We start from the raw sequence: 22,347 nt of genomic DNA, 5'->3' as shown, positions 1-22,347 counted from the left end.
ACCTACATACAATACAAAATCCAGAGTATCTCCCATCCCTGGAAGTGTTCGAGGCCAGTTTGGATGGGGCCCTGAGTGATCAGGAAGGTGAGATGAGTTACAGCTGCCAGAGTTGAAAGCCCCTGGAAGGCAGTGACAGAACATTGCAGAGGGTGAGCAGTGTGTGCACAGTGCCAAAAACATCCCTTGGAGTCTTTTCCAGCCACCATCCCTTCTACCCACAGAGCTTTCAAAGGTGCTGAGAGCAAATTCCAGAACACTTTCACTGAGACTGCAATACCAGAACAGTCAAGCTGCTGAGTCAGGGAAGAGAACGAGATGATGGAAGAAGTGGAGATTTAAAGCTCTTCAGGCCTCTCAGGTGTGTCCAGCTGGGCAGGGGAAGAGTTGTCATCTACATAACCCAAAGTACTTTGTCTTTCCCCACCTTAAGTGTTGTGTTTCAGCCCTGGATTTTTAATGCTGGGCATTAAATGATGCTCCCTCAGGCTCTGCTGTCTCTTTTCAGACACTCCTGGTGCTTTGATACATTTGTGGGCAAAGCTGGATTCTCTGTGGAGATGGCCAGTTGAGTGATGGCCATGGATAGGTTTGGTTCAGCAAGAGACTGAAAATGAAAGCTGAGGCCAGTTAATTCCAGGGGTGATTGGTGGGTGGGTGTAGGTGGGGTGAGGACAAGATCCAGGGCAGCTTTGTGGCTCGGTGTGCTTTTAGTGCCAGGTGACTCCTGATGGAGAACATGGATTGACATGGAAAGAAGAGTTCCCTTCCTGACTGCTGAAAGGTGGAAGGCAGAACAGATGGAAGAGAAGCATAAGCAATGTGAGTAGAATAAAGAGTCTTCCAGATGGGCTGCAAAGGTCAGAACCAGATGGCTGAAGCCTCACAGGATTATTCAGAATTTGATCCTGGAATGGAGCAGGACCCTAGAGTAAATGTCAGTAAATGTCTGACCCAGGAGAGTCAGATGGTGGGGGAGTCACTGGTTTTATTGAGCTTAGCAGGAAGAAAATGGAGCTGTAAAATGCCAGCGTGGGTAAACATTATTCACATATCCAGAAAGTGAACTGCTGTCCCCTCTTTAATACACAGCAATGACCGAGGCTTCATCCTCACCCCTCAGCAAGAGTTCAAGCTGGTTAAAGAGAAAGTAACAAGATTAAGAGAATTAACGTGGGAGCAAACGCCTTTCTTAACCTGCTCCCCACAGCTGCACACCTTCTGTGCAAAGCTCCGGTTGGAACTTCTCTTGGCTTAAAGAAAAAAGAATATATAGCAGTTCAAACCTTTATTCTACCTTGATGTGCTGTAAGTTTTGCCTCCTCAGTTCATCCTTTCTCTCACAGGAAGCCACTCCCAGGCTCTAACCATGGAGACAAAGGAACTCCCCAGGTGAGCGATTTGTCAGGACATTCCCAACATTCTCCCAACAGGATGAAACTCCTGGGAAGTGAAGCTGCAATCCTGATTCTTCTTTGGGTTTTTTTTCAGTTATAAAACGTTTGTTGCTTTCCTTACCCAAATCTGAACTACAACCAGGGCAGGTCCAGTAAAAGCTGTGAGTGAAAGTGTCGGCACCCGAATGTGTCTAAATAAAAATAATTTATTCATAAATAATAATCTGCACAGCTCAGCCTTGGGGAGAGAGTTCTGACTGAGGCTTGCAGAGGGGTTAATAATAATAATAATAATAATAAATAATATGCCATGGATTAGTGCAGGCCAGTTCTTCCCTTCAGCTGTCATTAGACATTGCTTTCCGAGGGACTGAGCTCAGAGGGTTTCTGATGGAATCTTGCAAGGATGGAAACCACATTAACCAAATTCTTGGGCTTTAACAGCACCAGATTTCCTTTTGCCAGTGGTTGTGGAGCATGGGCAGAACAAAATGTTCATTTCTGATGGAGCGATCCAACAGGGGCTGTGTGATAACGGCATTGGGGTTCAGGCAGGCTCTGAGTGCAGGTTCAGCTGGCAGCACAGGAAGGTCCTGCCCCTGCCGTTGCTCATTTGTATTTTTGTGTGTATTCTGCAGTTTCCCTTCACCACAGCTAAGCTGCTTTTTAACCTCTGGGTGACCTGCCTGTGAAAGGAGCCTGATTTTTGGGGATCAGAAGTGGTTTTCAGAGCTCTGGCTGGGACCTGGAGCACCACAGGCTTCTAAGTCCTCTGACAGCCACAGATAATCTCAATAATAGTAATAACAAAAATTTATAAATCATGAGCTGATCTTGCACAGAGAAAGCTGGCTGAGGGATTTGAACGAAATCTTGCTTTTCTCTAGTATTTGAGCATAATTCCATATTCAGAGCAGTTCTATTGCACCCGTTCAAGACCTTTCATTGCATTCAATTGGATCTCCAAATGTCACATCTGTGCATGAACCTGAATTGCTTTAAAGGCTGGGGGTGAGGACTCATTTCCCTGATGTCAGGGCTGGGCAGGGAGCAGAACCACTTCCCCTTTTGCTGTGAAGTGTTGACTGGGAGTGAAGAGGACACTCAGCAAGGTCTGGGGGTATGAACTCGTGAAGGTTCTGCCCAGGAAGCAGCTCAGCTCCGAATGAAGCAATCGCAGGTTGTTTGAATTGCAAAGGGCATCAGCGCCTATCCAGCTTCTCCGGAGCTGATGTTGGCCTGGAAACACAACGGTTCCCATTGATTTTTCGGGGAAATCGGCTGTACCTGCTCCAGCAGCATAAAGGAGATGCTGGGCCCGGTACCAGCCCCGTGCAGGGCTCAGCGCTGTGAGCCTGGAGCAGCAGCTTTGCTTCTCAAATCCTGCTGAAAGAGGCACTTGGCTTTCCACCCCAGAAACTGGTTAGTACACAAAACCAAACACAGAGAAAAAAAAAAAATGAAAAGTTTCTTCAAAATGATGTTCTCATACCTTGGCCTCTGCTCAGCCAAAATCCTTCCTTTTTAATTCAACTGCTTTGGTGGAGCCGTTTATGGTTTGGGGTTTTTTTTCAATCTTGTGGTGACTTCTTTGTTTTCTAATGAAACAATTTCTAAAGAATTCACACACCTGCATTGTTGTGAGATGAATTCTTGTAGATAATTTAAAGCACCAGTTTGAGATTCCAGGATAATGCACTCTTATTATCTGGCAATGACCCTGGGGACTAGGAAAATCCAAGTTTGTTCATCCGAAGTTTACGATCTTAAAGTAAGATTAAGTTTTTCTGTTTGGTTTTCCAAGGGTTTTGCCGAGCGATTGAAATCTTCAGTATGGAAATAGCTTTCCCTGGAATTTTACTCTTTACTTTCCATCTCTTCCAGCAAAACGCCTGCAGCTTTACAGCCAGAAACCTCCCCTTGGGCCATTCTTATCATCGTGTAATTCATGGCTCGTAAGGAGCTTTTGATGTGCTAATGCTCAGCGCAGCGTGGGCAATAAAAATGCAGAGGTGTCACTGCCTGCAAGTTAACCAAGAACATCCATTCCTTTCACCTGGCTGGGGCAGACCCAGCAGTTCAGCCCGTCGCTGGCAGCACGGCTTTTGTACCTGCTCTGCGGTTTGGGGGTTGTGTTTTGTCTTGGGAATCCTTGCTTGGAGTCAGGCTCAGGACAGGCTCTGTCTTGTCCAGGAAAACAGCTGAAAAGTACCAGTGGAGGCATGAGCGGGGATGGGGCTCGGCAGGCTGGTGGCAATGCCTCTGTCTCTCCCCCTTTCCCGTCCCCGTGTCGCGGGCAGTTTTGGGGTGGAGCTGCCCTCAGTGGGAAGGGATGGATGGCAGCTCCTCTGCTTGCAGCACCACCAGTGCTGGGTGCCCTGTACCACCCCAGGGGAATTCTGCCCACTGCTGCAGCGCTCACAGATCGATGCGGGGCTGCCAAAGCCAGTATGATGGTGTGCCTGAAGCAGCAAGACAGATGAACTTCTTGGATGGCATCCCCCTTTATTTTTGATAGCCAGGTGATATCTGTGTCCCTTCGCAGCAGAGACTCTCCAGCTTCAGTGCTTGTTCTTAACTCTGCAGGCTTAGAGAGGAAAAATTGTTGTTGAGGTTGCTGAGGAGTGTCTGAGCTGGCAAATCTGGCTGTGGGAACAGCAAGAACATCTCGGCTCTCCCTGGCTCGGGAGCTTTTCTTTGTGCTCAGAGCCTTGTCCCGTGGGCTGGCCGGGCCCTGGCTGGGTGTGTGTGCAGGGATGTGTTACTGGGGCTCCTCTCCAGCCCTTTGTGGCTGGGCCAAGAGCGCTGGAGGTGTGAAGGCAGAGCTCGCTCGGGAAGTCCTCGGAGCAGCCGGAGCCTGCTCAGGAGAGATCACAGGGGCTGCAGGAAGAGCTCGGCCTCCGAAGCGGCAGCTCGGCTCCCCCGGGACGGCAGCGACAGAAGGAACAGCACGTACGAGGCTGGAGGGCTCCTGCCAAGCCGCGGGGACAGCGGCCCTGGCCGCCCCAGGGTGCCGCTCCTTCTCCCAGCGCAGCGCCATTCACAACGTGGGATCCCTTTCAATCGGTTTCCCTCGGAACAAAGCAGCCCGGGCCGTGCTCGCGACTTGAAAGCGGCAGATTGGGGCTGCTGCTGTTCCCTACGTGAGTGTTGGGACGCGAATCCCTGGAGGGAAGCGGAATCCAGGAAAATAATAGTAGTGGTGATTTCGTCTGTGTCTGCCATCTGAGCATCCAGCAGGGCTCTGGTGCTGCCATGGTACTGCTGCACTCCAGTTCTCGAATGGATTCATCACCCATCAATCAGCCTGCTGGCTCTGGGCTGGGTTTACCTCGATGGTTCTGTGGTTTCCTTGCTCCTTTACAGATTCCAGAAGATAAATTTTCCCCCGGGATCCCCCGAGCCCCAGGGTTTTGCAGTGCTCAGGTCGCTGCTCCGCAGGGCAGCACGTTCACTTGGTGTTTCATGGTAGGGTGTGCGATGCCAGACCTTTTAAGAGGGCTCAAAGAGCACAGCTGGAGGGCAGCATCTGGGAATGGGCTCATCCTGTTCTTCCTGCCAGCAGGATTTAACCACCTTTGCTACAACAGAGCTGAGCACACTTGTCCTTGGCTCTCCTCGCAGGAATTGTGTTGGGAGTAAGCTCAGTTGCACCAGTTACTGCCAGAATAAACCACTGGACCTTGGCACGGGTTCTGCTGCTTTGGAGGGCCATGAATCTCCCTGTAATGCAAAATCCACAATATTCTGTGCCTCACTACCTGTCTCACAGAGACCTTGCCCAAACAACCCATTCATCAGAACCTGAAATAATGGTTTCTCTGTTCGTGTCTGACTTGATAAACCACAATTTCCCTGGGCTCAGCCTGTAATAAGTGCTTCCATGATCACAAAAGCAGATCTTTCTCTAATAAAATGTATCCACTGCAGAAAGTTAATTCTGGTTTTGCTGAGGTGCTGTAACACAGCAGAAGGTGGCTGTTGGCACATGTTCCTGCACTAGAAAAACAATGTGTGTGAAAACCCTGATGTAAATCCATCCCTTTGGGGAGAAAAGCGCTTTTCCATGATAGTTTACATAATTATAACAGCCTCTGCAGAGGGAAGCTGCACTCATCCCAAAATAATAAATAAACCAAACCAGTGTGGGCAAGTTCAGGATCCAGCCAGCGCTGATGGAGCAGCCAGACCTGGGGCTATGAACCTTGAGCTCACCTCAAACTCCGCTGCTCCTTTCAGGGCACTTCCAGGCAGACACTGAGCTTTGAATCCTGGGATTTAAGGGCTTCCCTGTTAATGCCATCGTGGAATTGGTTCTTCTCTGTGACACCAGAGTGCCTGGAATCCACAGTGGTAGTGGGAGTGCAAAGGGCAGTGATGCTCCTGTGTGTCCCCATCAAATTAAATGTATCCCTGGCACAGGTTTCTTACATATCCTGAGAGTCCAACTTGATAAAAATTGTTCAATATAAATTCAGAGTCCCCCTTTGTATCTGTTAGACCCAAAGGAATCATTTCAATCCTATTTTTCCCATATGTTTTTTGCTCTGATTAACTCTGGATCCTCAGAAAGTATTCCCTTCCACAGGATTCAGTTTACAACTGTTAAAAAAAAAACCAAAAAACTCAATGGCATTTTTTTTTACTTTCTGTTTGCTACAGGATGATTTATTTTCTTTATTTGTTTGCATTTTTTTCCACTTTCTACTCTGGACTACTCCATTCTGCTGGATGCTTCAGCAGTGGTGTGAAGTTCAGTCTCTGTTCTGTGTTTTGATGGTGAACAAAATACCAAGCATGACACCTGCGCTGAAAAGGTAACCAGTTACTAAATTATATTCACCTTTCCTGCTGGATTAAGATCCACCAGAGCAGAGCAGACAACCCCTGCTGGTATAATTTTTTTTGAAGCTCCTTAGACCAAAACCACTTCAGCCCTGTGAGTAACAGCATTTGCTAATCTGTGGTATTTTGCCATTTCTTACATCAGGAAATGCCCCGCTGTGCTATAACCATCCAGAGACTGAGCACTGCTAGGATTTTGTGAAATCTCTTACTTTGTGTCAGCGCTCTGCTGCTGGCGATTTTTGGGTTTTGCTTTTTTTTTTTGGTGAGGCAACTCCGGTGTCCCGGAGCAGCAGCATCATCCGAGTTTGGGAACAGCGAGGGCAACTTTTTATTCCCAATTGTGCAGAACGGTGCCCAAAACCTCCGGGGGGAGCCGTGCCGGGGCCGGGGGTGGGGAACGGGGCCGGGGGTGGGGAACGGGGCCGGGGGTGGGGAACGGGGCCGGGGGGAGCCGTCCCGGGGCCGGGCGCTGCGGGGGCGCGGTGCCGGTGCCGCCGGGTCCCGGCCAATGGCTCCGCGCCGCGCACTCCCCGCCCCGCTCGCCCCACGAGCAGAAATAGCCCCGCCACCGCCGGCAGCGGCTTTTCCGCGGGGAGCGGGCGGCAGCGGCGGAGCATCCCCGTGCGGAGCGGCCCCGGTCGGGCGGAGCGGCCCCGGTCGGGCGGAGCGGCCCCGATGGCCCCGCGGGCGGCGGTGGCTGCGGGCGGGCGCTGAGCGGGACCCGCGGATGCCGGGCGGGGGCCGGGCCGTGCGGGCTGCGGGGGGCCGCCACCCGGGGCTCGCCGCGCCCCTCCGGCCCCCCCAGGGCCGCGGGGAGCCCGGACATGGGCGTTCGGCCGCCCCGCGGCGTGTCGGTACCTGCGGGAGGGAGCCCGCTGGAAATTCCCTTCTTCCCATGAGCGGCGCCCGCTCCCGGGCGCCGGGCTCTCGCCATGGACACTATGAAAACCACTTACATCGTGCTGGAGCTCATCATCGCCGTGCTCTCCATCGCGGGCAACGTGCTGGTCTGCTGGGCCGTGGCCATCAACAGCACCTTGAAGAACGCCACCAACTATTTCCTGGTGTCGCTGGCCGTGGCCGATATCGCCGTGGGGTTGTTGGCCATCCCTTTCGCCATCACCATCAGCATCGGCTTCCAGGTGGATTTTCACAGCTGCCTCTTCTTCGCCTGTTTCGTGCTGGTGCTGACCCAAAGCTCCATTTTCAGCCTGCTGGCCGTGGCCATCGACAGGTACCTGGCTATCAAGATCCCACTGAGGTAAGAGGTTGCAGCGGGAGCGGGCAGCCGCATTCTCTGACAGCCCGTGTCTGATCTTCCTGCCCTTAGCCTGCAGGGACCTCTAATCTCCGGTGCTGCCCCAAAAGTTTTGCTGCCCCTAGGTGATGAAGATAACGGAGGTTTGGCACTCGCTGCGGGACTGGGATCAGTTTCCCACCTCAAAATACACCTGGAAGTTCAGTTTCTTGAGGATGTGTGCCTTGGGAGGGTCAGTGGCTTCCCTGGAGGGGCTGCCGTGGTGTGAGGCTGTGTTTGGGATGGTTGTGGCTCATCTGTGTAGGAATTTATCCAGCCCCTTTATTGTGGTGTCCCGGCATCTCCCAGGTAATTAAACAGAGGAGTGGCCACTCTTTCTCCTAATTCCTACTGTGAAAGGAGAAGGGGGAGCAGAAAAATGTCAGATTTTAGAGTTTTACAGTTCAGTCTCACCCAACTGCAGCATCCAAGACACAAATTGGTTTCCTTCTAATTCATGGGAATTAAAATGGGAAAAACTGTATGGAATAGAAGTTACAGGCGCCTCTCCAGTGGGCTGGAGCTGCAGCTTCCTTCAGCTGAAATGCGCCAAACCCCGGGCTTTGCATTATCAGCAGCCTGAGTTTGTTCATCTCAGCCTCCTCCGTGTCTCAGTTGTCCTTCCCTGGGAATAAGGCATGGATGGAGCCCCCAGGAGTCCAGGACAGCTCCAGGGACGGGCCAGGAGCGGAGGCTGTGGGGAAGCCGGGCAGATGCGGCACAGGGACCTCAGCTGAACTCCGGAAAGCCGCAGCTTTCCTGGATTCTGCTCGTCCCCGGCATCTCCCGTGCACCAGCAATGAAGTCACGCTAAAACTAGTTAAAAAGGGAAAAAACCCTTTCACCCTGTTCTGGCACCTTGCATCTGAGACCTCCCATAGGTTGAGCAAATACGAATTAGTCATCAGGCAGAGGTGGAAGAGCGTGGCCGTGTGTCATCGAGCGCGGCGCGTGGAAATTCCAGGGGACGTCGTGCAAACCGGAGCAGACCCGCAGCAGAGCAGGGACAGGGAAAGGGACTGGGACAGGGACAGGTTGTTTCCAGCATCTCTGACCCCGTTTCTGACCCTCCCAGCCACCCAGCCGGGCTCACACCCCCACCCTGGCTCCGGAAAATGCTGCAGTGTCTTTTCCACCCGTTCGTTCGGGTCGTGGGGCAGCAGCACAGCAGCAGCTACAGAAGCAGGTCAGATTTTTAAGTTTCAGTTTAATCACACCCCTGGCCACAAGCTGTCAGGCAATCGCTCTGTTTTTGCACCACAGGCACTTTCTGCAGCTGAGGAAACTGTGCTGAGGGGTTTCTGCTCCGCTGAGATCTGGGGGGAAGCAGAGGATCAGAAACGCTCTGAGGGATCGTTCCTGCGCTTGCAGAAGGGAAGTGGCTGTGCCGACTGACAGAACAGCCAGTATTTCCTCCGCTCTTTTTTTCCCTAATCCTGGTCTCGAGCGGGTTTGCTCAATTCTCCACCAAGGCAGTTCATCCCAGGGCACTTTTGCCTTGCTTCAGGATTCTTTCCCAGCTTCGCTTTCCTCACCCCATCTCACGCCACATCTTTTATTCCATTTGCACAAACATCTTTATTCCTATGAGTGCTCTCAAGCTGGACACAAACGGAGACCAAGGAGTCCCATCCTAGGCTGGCTGAAGTGCGAAATTTGGATTAAACTCCATCTTGGCATTGAGGCCTATTTCAGCGCTCTCAGAAGGGACCAGAGAGTAAAAAACTCCTTTCGAAGGAGGGAGGTTCTCCCTGTGAGGAGCAGGACAATGGACAGGCCACCGCCTCGGTGACAGGAGATTTAGGGACTGATACCAAAAGGCTTTTTTTAGTTGTACAGCCAAGATCAACAGGGGATAGAGGAGGTTATAAATCTACACAGGCAAAACCCTTCTCTACTGCACCAGGGTTTTCCCAGCGAGGCTTGGTTGGAGTTTTCAGCATCATTATTCCTGGGATGCTCCAGTGCTTCTGGCAGGGAGAGGGGAGGAACTTCTCCCAGAACCTTCTCTGGGCAGGAGCACGTGCCATTTCTGGAAGCAGCGCTGTGCTGTGGGAACGGGAAGCTGATCATCAATTTCTAGGAATGGAGGCTGTAGGAAAAGCTTTTCTCATTAAAACGCCCGTTCTGGAGGCCAGTGCAGAGGCTGATACCATGAAGTATTAAATGTTTAAGAAAATGATTTGTGCCCAGCCCTGTCCAGCAATTACCATAAATAATGTGGTTGTTGCAGAGCAGATGAGTGTCCTTGTCACATCTAGCGCTCCATCAGCTCCCTGTGGAAAGCTCGGCAGGGACATTAAGGACTGGCTGTGCCCCATTATTTAATACCCTTTCAGAGCTCTTTGAGAGGCTGGGCAGGCCTGTGGGCTGGGGTGCACAGCAGAACTTTGCATTACAGCCAGGCTAATAATGGATTTTTCAGCTCTGTGGCTGAACCAAGAAATCCCATGGGGGAGAGGAAAATTGTTTCAGTGAAACTGGAACAGCGATGTTGGGAGGTTTCAGTGAAGCGAAGCGATCCTGACCAACCTGGCAGATTTTGGGTTGAGTTGCCCAACCCTTCCAATGCGTCTGTGCTGCTTTTTGAGATCAAGAGCTCCTCACTGGGGAAAGGAACTGACAAATTCTCATCTGGAGAACTGCAGAACAAAAATCTTATTTTAAAAATGGTGGTTTAGAACCCTCCCTCTTCTGGCTAAAAATATTTGCTGAATTTGACCCGAAGCCATGAATTCTTTCTGTCCCTCGAAACTCGTATTTCGCTTGTTTGCTTTTGATGAATTTACTGTTTGTGGAGAAGCCCCCACCCACGCTGCCCATTCTGTGCAGCTGCAGCTCCCAGCCCTTCCCTGGGTCCCTCCTCCCTTGGCCATCACCAGGATGCAGCTCCTTGTCCTCGGACACTCTGTCCCCTCTTCCTGCACCCTCCTGGCCGCTGCCACCCTGTGTGCCCATCCCTGTGCCCAGGGACACAGCTCCATGCCAGCTCTCCTCTGCCAGCCCGGCCCCCCCCAGCGCTTCCTCCAAGCCAGGGAATCCAGCATCTCTCAGCAGCAGCAAATCCATCCTGCAGAGAGCACTTGGCACAGAGGATTTTGCTCTCTGGCTTCCTCCAGGGCTGGATTTCACCCCACAGTCCCGTAGCTGGGAGCCAAAGAAGATTTGTAGGTGGAATAAAACAGTTTCCTTTTATTTGCATTAACCCAAATCCTTTGGCATGGCGAAGAGTTGTAGGTAGGGATGGATGCCTGGAACAAACGTGTCAGGAATTAGGGAGGGAGAAGAGAAATCTGTATTTAGAGAGCAAAAGGAGAGCGGAACACTGAGTGACACAACGCTGTGCGTGCCCCTGTCCACTGGTACCTCCTGCAGGACAGTGAATGTGGCACTGCTGCCTGGCAAACATCCCAGCTGGGACCTGCCGTGGGAAAATTCTCCCCAGTTCCCTGGGATTTGAGCTGATCTGCTGCTGGTCCTGGGTTTAGTTCTCTACCATCTTCAACTTCACCCCTTGCAGATGTGCAGGGCTGAGGTTCCAGGGAAGCTTTGCTATGAAAAAAGGGTCCCAGCCACATCCTCTCCCTTTTTGCACATCTTTGAGCCCTTTCTGCCCCTCCTGCAGCCAGAGGATCCTCCTATGGGTTCACAATCAGTTAATGGGATCAGGATCTGCTGATGGTGCTGCCCTGATCTGCCCTGCTCCTGCCAGTGCCCCACAGGAGCTGCTGCCCCCCTTGGCTTTGACATGAAGGCAACAGTGCAGCTCCTTCCTGCTGTCCTCGTGGGACAGATTAAATTCAGATTGTGGCTGTTCCTCATCCTTTCCAGAGGTGGCTTGGCTGATGCTGAGGCTCTGCCTGCCCCTGCTGCTCCCTGCTGCAGAGGAGGGGTTCCCTCTGTGTTCCCCAGTGAAGATTTGTTCCCAGGCTCCTGTCAGTTCCCAGCTTGTAGCTCAGCAAAGCGAATTCGTGGGGTTTGATGTCAGCTGGGAGGGCTGGAGCCACTGGGGAGCGGAGCAAATCCTCTTGGTGCTCACCTGCCACTCTGTGAGTGCCATCAGCTCACAGAACTGCAGCTGCTCTTCCTCCCTGTGCCCTTGCCTCATTTCCTTTTGTCCTTGCACTTCCCTTCATCTGAACCCCGGGCGTGTTCTGCTGCTCCCGTGCTGTGCCCGTTCCCTGAGCATCCTGATTCCTGCTCCCTGCTTCCAGAGCCTCCCCAGCCCTCAGGATGCTGTGCCTGGCCTTGGTTATCTCTGAGTTAGAAACTGCAAGTGCCACAAACGCAGCAAGGGCAGGAGGGCCGGGGTGTTCGCTTGAGCAATGGAGCTGTCACATTTTTAGGGAAGTTTGTGTCAGCCAAGCTGGGCCCAGGGGACGTGGGAAGCTCTCACGGGGCTGCCACTCGCTCCAGCCTTCGGATGCGGCCAAAACACAACAAAATCAGGAATAATCACATGTGCCCTCATGGTAATAAAGCAGAGAGGGGAAATCACAACTATTTTTAGCTGTGAGCAGCCTGGTTTCCTTAAAATGGATGTCCCAGATTTTTATATCTTTCCTGCATCTCCGAGGCCACTTCCCCCCAAAAAAACAAAAGTCCTGACAGGAAAAGGAATTAGGGAACTCTTCGGGACCTCTGCCCCAGCACAGCTCCTGCAGAAGCTGGAGGACACCAGGGACACCAGGGAGCATCAGGGATGTCAGGGTTGGTTCCAGGCTGTTGGCTGAGGGCACCGATTTGCAGGCTGAGTCAGAACCCAGAGCTTTGGATTTAGAAGGTTTTTATTCTGTTTAGGCCAGCTCAGTCTGTAAAAATACAGATTAATTTTAAGATTTTTTTTTTTTTTTTTTTAAAAAGCAATTTCTGAAATCCAGCAGAATTTTGTTCCAGAAGATCTTTTGACCTCTCCCTGAAAAAAAAAAAAAAAAAACAAACAACAAAACAAAACCAAAAACAAACTACACAAACCTGAAATGTTTAGGGAGTTTTGCAATCCGAAGAGAGGATTAACTCCTAATCCAATGGATGACATCAGGCCTGGGCATGAGCCACAAATAACCTGGGAGTGCATCAGTGGGGCCGTCCCTGCGTGTGTGCCCCTGCTCTTGCACCCTTCAGTGCCATGCGGGCACTGGTGTCACTGGGGCCAGAGCTGCTGGACCCACTGGGGACACGGGACAGGGCACAGTCCCTGCGGGAGCAGCTCTCGGCCGTGTCCCCCCTTCCCACTGCTCGAACCTCCCATGGCATTGTGCCCCTTGTGCTGGCACAGGGCTGGCAGCTCTGCCCACCCTGGCAGCGCCCAGGCACAGGAGAGGACGGGCTGGGCTCCGGAGCTGCTGGAACAGGCTGGGACGAGGCTCGGGTGGGCTCGGTGCTGGCCCTGCCACAACCCCCAGCCCCCGGGGAGGTTGCTCAGGGCTCTGCAGTGAGGGCAGCTGAGCAGCTTGGTGGGGCTGGTGGGTGGAAAAGCAGCGGTTTGGGAACTTTGGGAAGGGGCTGCACCGGTTTCATTGCAGATCTGCCATCCCCCCGATCTGCTGTGGGAGCGAGCAGGGCACTGGGAGGGGCAGCGCTCAGCGCTGTTTGGGACACGGGATCGCCCCCGAACTGGGACTGAACCCCAGTCCCCACCTCACCTCTGCCAGGCACCTTTAACTCAGCCCCAGGTGCTGCACAGCGAGGCCTGGCCCTCGAGGAGGTTCGGAATGACAAAAATCCCCAGCCCCAGGCCCCAGCAGGGCGAAAAGGGCACGGGAGGGAGATGCTGAGGTCCTAAATAGGGCAGAGCTGTGGGGCTGCGCTCTAGGGCTCAGAAACACAAAGCACCAGTATCCCACACCAGTATCACACCAGTATCCCACTGATCCCACACCAGTGTCCCACTCTCCAGCAGGCACAGGGAGGTTTTGGGGCAGCTGCTGATGTTGGATGTCGGGGGATGCTGGAGTGTGGGAGCAGCGTGCAGGAGAGGGGCTGAGCTCATTTCCTTCCTGTGCTCCGGGGCTCTCTCGGGCTCTGCCCCAGCCCGGGTTGGCCCAGCCCGCCCCACTCACACCCCCGGTGTCTGAGTTCAGCTTTCAGTCGTTTTTTCTCACCCTGCCGAGCCAGCGAGCGCAGACACCGAGATCTCACGTGGAAATCCCTGGGGGCTGCTGCGAGAGGCCCTCACACCTCACAGCCCGGCGAGCACAGACACCGAGATCTCACATGGAAATCGCTGGGGGCTGCTGCGAGAGGCGCTCACACCTCACAGCCCCGGCCGTGCTCAACAAGCGCAGGGCTGAGAGCTGCAGCTGCCCGTACCAACCCCAGAGTGCCCGGCCGTGTGCCATTTGTGGGTTTTGTACCTGTCCCCTGTGGGGTTTGTGCCTGTCCCGTGTTCCCCCATTGCTGCACAGCCTGTGCTGTCCCCTGTGGCTGTCCCTTGTCCCCAGGCGGTGCGGGGACAGTGAGGCAGGAGCCGGGGCTGCTCCTCTCCGGGCTCTGTCCCCACCCCGGGGCTGGAGGGCTCATGGGAGGGTTGAGCACATGGATAAGAACATCTCGGACAGGGTTTTAGACCAGCGGCTGTTTGACAGCCCCAGCTCGTGCCTGGGGACATGGGGACACGGGGACACGGGGACACGGGAGGGGACGCTCCTCTCCACCCCAGAGCCATCCCCAGGGCTCTGCTGGTGCTGCCTCTGAGCCCTGAGCTCACCTGAGCCGGGGCTGGCTGGTGACAGTGTGACTGTGACAGTGTGGCAGGGTGACAGTGACAGTGTGAAGGTGACAGTGTGGCAGTGTGACAGTGTGACAGTGACAGGGTGACAGTGTGACTGTGAGAGTGTACCAGGGTGACAGTGACAGTGACACAGTGTGACTGTGACAGTGTGGCAGGGTGACTGTGACAGGGTGACAGTGTGGCAGTGTGACAGTGTGACAGTGACAGGGTGACAGTGGCAGGGTGACAGTGGCAGGGTGACAGTTTGACAATGTGACCATGACGGTGACAGTGACAATGTCACAATGTGATGGTGACAGTGACAGTGACAGTGTGGCATTGACAGTGACAATGACAGTGACAGTGACAATGTGACAGTGTGACAATGACAGTGACAGTGTGACAATGACAATGACAGTGACAGTGTGGCATTGACAGTGACAGTGTGACAGTGACAGTGACAATGACAGTGACAGTGTGACAATGACAATGACAGTGACAGTGTGACAGTGACAGTGACAGTGTGACAGTGACAATGACAGTGACAGTGTGACAGTGACAGTGACAATGACAGTGACAGTGTGACAGTGACAGTGACAATGACAATGACAGTGACAATGTGACAGTGACAATGTGACAGTGTGACAATGACAGTGACAATGACAGTGTGACAATGACAGTGACAATGACGGTGACAGTGTGACAATGACAGTAACAGTGTGACAATGACAGTGACAGTGACAATGACAGTGTGGCACTGACAGTGACAGTGTGACAATGACAGTGACAATGACAGTGACAGTGTGACAGTGACAATGACAGTGACAGTGTGACAGTGACAGTGACAATGACAGTGACAATGACAGTGACAGTGTGACAATGACAATGACAGTGACAGTGTGGCAGCCCCGCCCAGCGGAAGGACGGCAGTGCCGCTGCTGTCCCCGCACACAATGGGGCCAGATGCGGGAGGAAGTGATTTGTCTGCCCGGGACAGGGACACTCGCAGATGTCCCCTGATAGCGTTACCACTGATCACATCTCTGGCCACCAACTCCTTCCTGCTCAAACAGCGCGGCTTCTTCTTTTTGTTTCTTTTTTTCTTCCCCCCCTCCTCTCTAAGGTGCAATTTTTGATTCATTTAAAATGTCCTGCCAGGATGTTTCGGCTGCTGTGTGATCTCCACTCCGTGGCTGTGCATGGAGCACAGAGGCAGATACGGTGCTTGCTTTGTTATAGATAAAAGTAATAATAATAAAAAAAGAGCGAGATGCAAAGTACAGCTGTGAGGAGGTGACAAGGACACAATGCTTGGCAGCCGAGCTGCTCTCACCCCTTGGGAACGGAGGTGTCTGTGTATTTCCCTTCACTTTTAAAATAGAAATGAATGAATTGTCAGTGGTTGTTTGTACCAGAGCACCTGCCTGGTCCGAGTTCTGCAGACTCCATCTGCTTCTCTCCCTGCATCCAGCAGCCTGGGCACGGGGCAGAGCGGGGAGGGAGCTGGGGAGCACAGGCTGTGTGAGTTTGGAGTTTAAGCTCTGAAATTGTTCATCGGAGGCTGATCCTGCTCTGGGAGAACCCAAAGTCCTTGAGCAGCCTCTGCTGTGGCATAAGCACACGATGGACAGGACAGGGGCTTTGATGTGTCCGTCCTGGGCTCTTTGGGGACAGGCAGGATTCTCCTGCTCCTGCTCTCTGAGATAAATGATGTGGCACAGCCCCATTCCAGAGTGTTTCCTCCAGGCTGCTGCTGCTCCTGCCCCAAGCCCATCACCCCCAAAGCTGAACTTCTGCTGCTGTGCTTTCCTGGTTTGACAGAGCTCAGGGGCAGCGGGGCTGGGCTGAGCTCCCCGGGGTCCAGCAGGGGCTGGCGCAGGTGCCAGGGACGTGCAGGACATGACTCAGTTCCTGCCTTTGGGAGCCAAACTCCGGAGAGTCCGGGCTGGCAGCGTGTCCTGCTCTGTGCCAGCTGTGCTCAGCACCAGCCTGGGCCGCTTGGCTCCTTCCCAGCGCCAGGAAATGGCAGCAGAAACGCAAAAAACCCCCAACCCCAACCATCCTACCAACACACACAGCGAGAATTCCTCACAGAACTCGCTCTTTTGGTGTTTGCTGTGACGCTCTCCCAGCAAAACTCGGGGTTTTGGAGGGGCCACGGGGGATGCCTGCCGTGGGAAGGCCACCAGGAGCAGCGGACACCTCGTCCAGCCCCAGCGGAGCCCTGGCTGGAGCCTTTGTGGCCCCTGTGGGTGAGGGCACAGCGGGGACAGCCCAGGGGACACTGCAAAAGCTGAGCTCCCCTTAGGGCACTTGTCCTCCTGCAGTGGCTCTGGTGGCCAGGGAGCAGCTCCATCCACCAGGACAGGAACCTGACTCACCCCACGAGGCCAGCGGGGCTCCCACGGGTCCACTGGGAGGGCGCGGGCTGGAGCTGGGATAATTAAAGCCTTCATGGTGATTGCACCAGTAAAGTGACTTTGTCTGGCGGCGTAAAAGGAATTAATGCATTGCCAGGTTATTTAATTCCACTAAATCATTTTAAAATATTCAGCTGTTATTTACATTAAAGCAACATTTGATGCCTCTGGGTGGAAGCGTAGAGGTGATTCAATATTTGTTATACATTAGTTGAGCAGACTTAGGTGAGTATATTTACTTTAATAGTTCTGGTTGGTTTTTTGTTTTGTTTTTTTGGGGTTTTTTTCCTAATAATATTAAGCCTAAAAGAGAAAGGAGAGGTTTGCTGGAGAACTCTGAGCTGTGAAAATCTGTTGGTTCCTCACTGTCTGACCCCCTTTTATAGAGCTTAGGGAAGAGCTTGTGAGACTCCTCATACCTGGATCTGGCGACATTCATTAATTTATTTTTTTAAAGCACGTGCTGAACTTGTGTTGACTTAAGGCCAATACAGGCAGAGTCCCACCAAATAAGTGTATTAAGGTAATAACGAGGTAATTAATGAACAATCCTAGGATATCAGGCTGTTCTCAATTTCACCTGGGCTCTTCTGGCTGGCCACAGCAATGGCCATCACCAGCACCTGCCACCAGCTGGATGGAGGTGGTGGGAGGGCTTTGCAATGCAAATTCTGGGGAAATGAAGAGCTAATCTGAGCAGGGCGGTTGTTCCCTCTGAAAAACCATCTGCACTCTTCCCTGGGCCTCCAGCCCTCCTCACTGCTCAGCTCTGGCTCTTGCAGACCGGGATCTCAGGATGTTTTTGCATCTTCTCTCAGAAGATATGAAAATGCACGTGCCATGGTCCCGGCTGCAGCTCCGCTGGGAGCGCTGGGAAGAGGAGCAGCTCTAAAATAAACAGCCCACCAGTACAACCACTGGAACATTAAGTGGCTTTCTTGACTGAACTTGTAAACCTTCAAGCCAAGCCTTATCTTAGCAGAAGAGTTCAGGAGAAGAGCAGATGGAAGAATTATTATTCTTATTTGGGGCCAAATATTTTCAGCAAGAGGCAGCACGGAATGTCACCAGCCTGGTGACAGCGTGGCCACGGAGCTCCTCCTGCTCCTGAGCACACAAACCGCTCCATCCCTTCAGTTCCTGTTTCTAATCAATGGCCCCTTTGGCATTTTCCAGTCTCACCAGGGTTGGTTTTGGGATGGTGCACCTGGAGCGATCCTCTAAGCAGGGCAGGCACGAGCCACAGAGCTGCAGTTTTCCCTTCCCACTGCAGAGCTGAGAGAGAGCAGCAGCTCCTGGTGCCTCTGCAGCGCTGGCTGAGCTTGGACAGGGCTGTAGCTTAAGACTTAGGCTTTGCCAAGAGATTGGGTTTCTGTCAACTTTCTCAAATCTCAACGATTTCAGGTCCCACGAGCCCAGACCAGCTCCAGCTTCTGAAAACCTAATGTGGGGTCTCAAAAGCGATGAGAACTGATGCCCTGTTTGAGAACTTCTCATCTTCTGAAATACTGAAACTTAATAATGAGAGAAAAAAAAGCAGGAGAAGCCCCTCAGTGGCTGGATCTACCCTTCAGACACCACCCCATGGACTGCCCACAATTCAGCAGCGCCTGAATGCGTCTGCTGCTCCTGCATCCTCCCAGCCAGCCCAGCTCACAACTGAAGAAGGAGCTGAGGGCTCCCCCAGCCCCTCTTTGACCCCCATTGGTGCTGGCAGAGCCCCCCTGTCCCTGCAGGAGGAGCAGCAGGCGCAGCTCACACCGAGGCAGTGCAGTGATTCACAGGCACAGCTGCAGTTCTGTGGGAATAAAACCCTCCCCTGCCTCACGGGCCGGAAGAGAATCAGAACAAACGTTCTTAGGAAAGGAGGAGCAGGGCAGCCAAGCCAGAGTAAACAAGCACTGAGAGAAGGGTGTGGGGAGGAGGGGACGTGTGGCAGCCAGCAGACTCTGACTGGCTGTGGGGAGGACAGGAATGGTTTCTCACGTTGTCTTCTGGCACTTGCTGGTTCTTCCCATCTCCAGAGAGGGATCTGACTGATGCTCTGATTTTGGCATCTGCTCTGGCTGCACCCAAACCAGACTTTGGACTTTTGCTGCTTCACGTTCCAGCTCTGCTCTCGCTGTGTCTCTGAGCACCTGAGGGCTGGAGGGGCTGCGAAGGGACTCAGTGGGATGAGGAAGGTGTGGGGCAGCACAGGCTCAGCACTGCACCCGTCCCTGGGCCACAGCAGAGCATCTTCATAACCCGTGTGGGACTGCAAGGTAAAACTGGGCACCAGCACTGCCCCAGCTGGATGGGGTCAGCCCAGCAGCTGCCCCAGCAGTGGCTGCTCAGTGAGAGAGCATCAATGCCCACAGCCTCCCTGTCCGTGCCCTGCTGGCCGTTGGTGGTTTAGGATCACGCAATGATAAAAACTTTTTTAAGACTCCAAGTCCTTTCCCGCCCTTTGCAGGGGGTTTGTGGGCTGGGGCAGTGCCTGGCGCCTCTCAGGAATAGTAAATGAGTCACCTCCCCAAAATCACGGTGTGTGGGTGGGTGAAGAGCACAGGTGAGAGGTTTTGCCCCTCGGGTGATCAGAGAGGTGAGGCCCCCCCGTGGGTGTGGCTTTTGTGTCATTAACCAAAGCAGCGATGACTTGAACTGCAGGGTTTGTGTAACACTGTGTGGTTTTGTCCCGGGGCTGCAGATACAACAGCCTGGTGACCGGCAAGCGGGCGAGGGGACTCATCGCGGTGCTGTGGCTCCTGTCCTTTGGGATTGGACTGACCCCGCTGATGGGCTGGAATAAAGCCATGAGCGGCTGTCCCAACGCCACCAACGAGACAGGGACAGAGCCCCACGGCTGCTTCATCTCGTGCCTCTTTGAGAACGTGGTGACCATGAGCTACATGGTCTACTTCAACTTCTTCGGCTGCGTGCTGCTCCCGCTCGTCATCATGCTGGGGATCTACATCAAGATATTCATGGTGGCCTGTAAGCAGCTGCACCAGATGGAGCTGATGGGCAACTCCAGGACCACCCTGCAGAAGGAGGTCCACGCAGCCAAGTCTCTGGCCATCATTGTGGGGCTTTTTGCCTTCTGCTGGCTGCCCCTGCACATCTTGAACTGCATCACGCACTTCCACGAGGACTTCTCCAGATCCAAGCCCGAGTGGGTGATGTACGTGGCCATCATCCTCTCCCACGCCAACTCCGTCATCAACCCCATCATCTACGCCTACAGGATCCGGGATTTCCGCTGCACCTTCCGCAAGATCCTCTCCAAGATCCTCTGCAAGGCCGACGACTTCCCCAAGTGCCCCTCTGACAACAACCAGCACCTGACTGTCATCAACATCAGCTCGCCCGCGGCCTCGGTGACCGTATGACCCTGCCCCTGCTGCCCCTGGGTGCCCAGCCCGGCCCTGGCACTGCCCTTCCCCGTGTGAGCAGCCCAGGAGCGCTCGGAGATGACCACTATGCACTCGTGCAGCTGTGTTTTTATTTTTATTTTTGTAATTAACTCGTAGAGGAGGGACCTGAGCGGGGACACCGAGTGCAGCTCCTCTGCAGCCCCAGGGGGTGTGAGAGCTGTGATCCTGTCGTGTTTCCTTTCCAGGTGTTTCCTTTCCAGGTTGGACACTGACTGGGGAAGACTCACCTGCTGGGGGGGGGGGGTGTTTCCCCAATTGTGCTGCTCATGTCAACTCATAGGATCTTTATTTTAATTATTATTATTATTATTTTTTAATATTTTGGTTCATTTAGGAGTAATAATTTTGTGTCTGTTTTTTTGAGTTGTTCTCTAAGTCCATACTTGACAGCACTTCGGTAATACCCTAATTATTCCATCAATTGTTTGATGCAGCTTGTATTCTCTGATGGGAAAAAGTCTTACTTAGCCCAGTTGCTGGTGTGAAACGGAATCTGCGTTCCAGGCACTGAGGGGAGGGACTGTGTGGATGGGAAAAGCAGTCAGAACTGGCCAGCCCAGCATGGAAACTCCATTTACTGAAAGATTTGAGAGAACACTTGACCAAGGTTATAGAGAAGAGGTTTTATCTCCTTTAAATCACTTTGGACTTTAAGTAATGGGACTGGGCAGCCCCAGTGCTTCAGGTTTGCTTCCAGATCTGTTCCCAGCTCTCAAAATGCAGGAGGCAGAAGTGCCCCAATGTTCTTGGCTCGTCTGAACCAGAGCCACCAAGGCCAGTGTCACTCTGCCTTGGGGACACGAGCTCCACAATTGGGTTTTTGCTCCCAGGTCAAAACTTGCCAGCCTTGCAGAGCTTCCCCAAGTGCAGGTTTCAGCTGTGAGAGGTGGATGATGCAGCTCACCTGGTTCCTCAAGCTTGGTCTGGCTGGGCCTGCAGCCCAGAAGCTGTGAATGCTTTTTTCCCCTCAATAGTAATTTTTATATTTTTATCCCTGAAAAATTGTACTTGAATCACACAGAAGTCAACTCTATATTTTTTAAAATTCTGTTGCACTAAAAGGGGGGTACAAGACCACAATTGTTTCATTTCTCTGGCATATATAATGACAAATATGGTGTAAAATCAATTGAAAAACTGAAGAAATCTTGCTCCTGCAGCATCTCCTCTGCCAGCTGGCAAAAGCTGCAGACAGCAGCTGCAGGAATGACTCCGGGCCCACCATGCACAGGGAATGGTTCCCTGGGAGTGCTGGATTTCACTGCCATCGGAGCAGCCCAGCCCCAAAGCTGGGTGAAATCACCAGAGAGCTCTGAATGGGTTTGCAGGTGTTTATGCAATGTCCAAATTTAGCTACAGCTCAGAGTCTCAGACATGGGCACCTCCAGCACGAGTCTGAGCAGTTCAAGTCACTGTCCCAAGCGCTTCTCCTTTAACAGCCCCATTCAGCTTCGCCGCATCTGCCTTGGTCAGGGGCCAGCTGACACTGGGGCCACCTCCTGCCATGTGGGCAGGGCCTGGCTGTCCCCTCCCTTCATTCCTTCCCTCCTGTGTTATCTTTGGCCCTGTTCCTCCTGTTAATCACGGCTGGAAACAAGCAGGGTTTCACCTGCAGCCCTGGCACCGTTGCCAAGTGGTTGGAAGCCACGTTTATCCTCACAACAAAGGATGGAAGCTCTCCCCGTGGCTGCCTGGAACCGACCCAAACTCTCATGGCAGCAGCAGAGTGAGAAGGTTCCAGAACCCTTGTCCATGTGTGAGAGCTTCCAGTGCAGCCCAGCATCCACCACTGCTCCCTCCCCATGCCTCTCACGAGCCAGAATTCCTGCAGATGGATGTGGAGCATCCTTAGTCCAGCCGTGCCTTTGGGCTGCCGGGCATTAACTCTGGCCCAGGTCATGGCCACTGGGCACAGGAAGTGCCTTTGTGGATCTGAGCCAAAGACATTTCAAGGCAAAATAAAAATAGGACACCTCCCTTGCCCCCCTCAATAAAAAGCTCTGAAGGTTTCTATAAAAATGTGAAACAAAACCAGCAGAAGAACTTTCTGTAGCGAGTGCAGCTGTGGCCATTCAGCTGTCACTGCTCTGTTGTACATGGATGGATGTGTTCTCCTCGTGTTGCTCAGATTTTGTATTTGCAGTAACTGTTATTTACAAAATGCATCATTTACCACCCACACCACCTGGCTCAGCCTGTGCCCCGTTATTTCTCGTGCTTGATGCGCTCACAGGGTGCAGCAGGAGAGGCCATGCTG

General features: G+C 53.0%; 1 protein-coding gene across 1 annotated transcript; it reads left to right on the top strand.

Annotated features, from left to right (window-relative positions):
• Positions 1 to 7,046: 7,046 nt before the first annotated feature.
• ADORA2B (adenosine A2b receptor) lies at positions 7,047 to 22,271 on the top strand. The gene is made up of 2 exons (XM_040082277.2): positions 7,047 to 7,506; positions 19,364 to 22,271. Exons 1-2 carry the CDS (start codon positions 7,178 to 7,180, stop codon positions 20,043 to 20,045), a joined length of 1,011 nt encoding a protein of 336 aa, XP_039938211.1. The 5' UTR covers positions 7,047 to 7,177; the 3' UTR covers positions 20,046 to 22,271.
• Positions 22,272 to 22,347: the final 76 nt, after the last annotated feature.

This window comes from Hirundo rustica, chromosome 19 (assembly GCF_015227805.2).
Source record: "Hirundo rustica isolate bHirRus1 chromosome 19, bHirRus1.pri.v3, whole genome shotgun sequence".
NCBI classification, from domain to species: Eukaryota; Metazoa; Chordata; class Aves; order Passeriformes; family Hirundinidae; genus Hirundo; species Hirundo rustica.
Note: the sequence above shows the minus strand (reverse complement) of the source record. Positions and strands in the feature narration are given on the sequence as shown.

What these genes read in the sequence shown, in the direction of transcription:
- ADORA2B (XM_040082277.2), top strand. Translation starts at nt 7,178, where the DNA reads ATGGACACTATGAAAACCACTTACATCGTGCTGGAGCTCATCATCGCC. An exon ending in GCTATCAAGATCCCACTGAG is followed by an intron (nt 7,507 to 19,363) that starts GTAAGAGGTTGC and finishes CCGGGGCTGCAG; the next exon opens with ATACAACAGCCTGGTGACCG.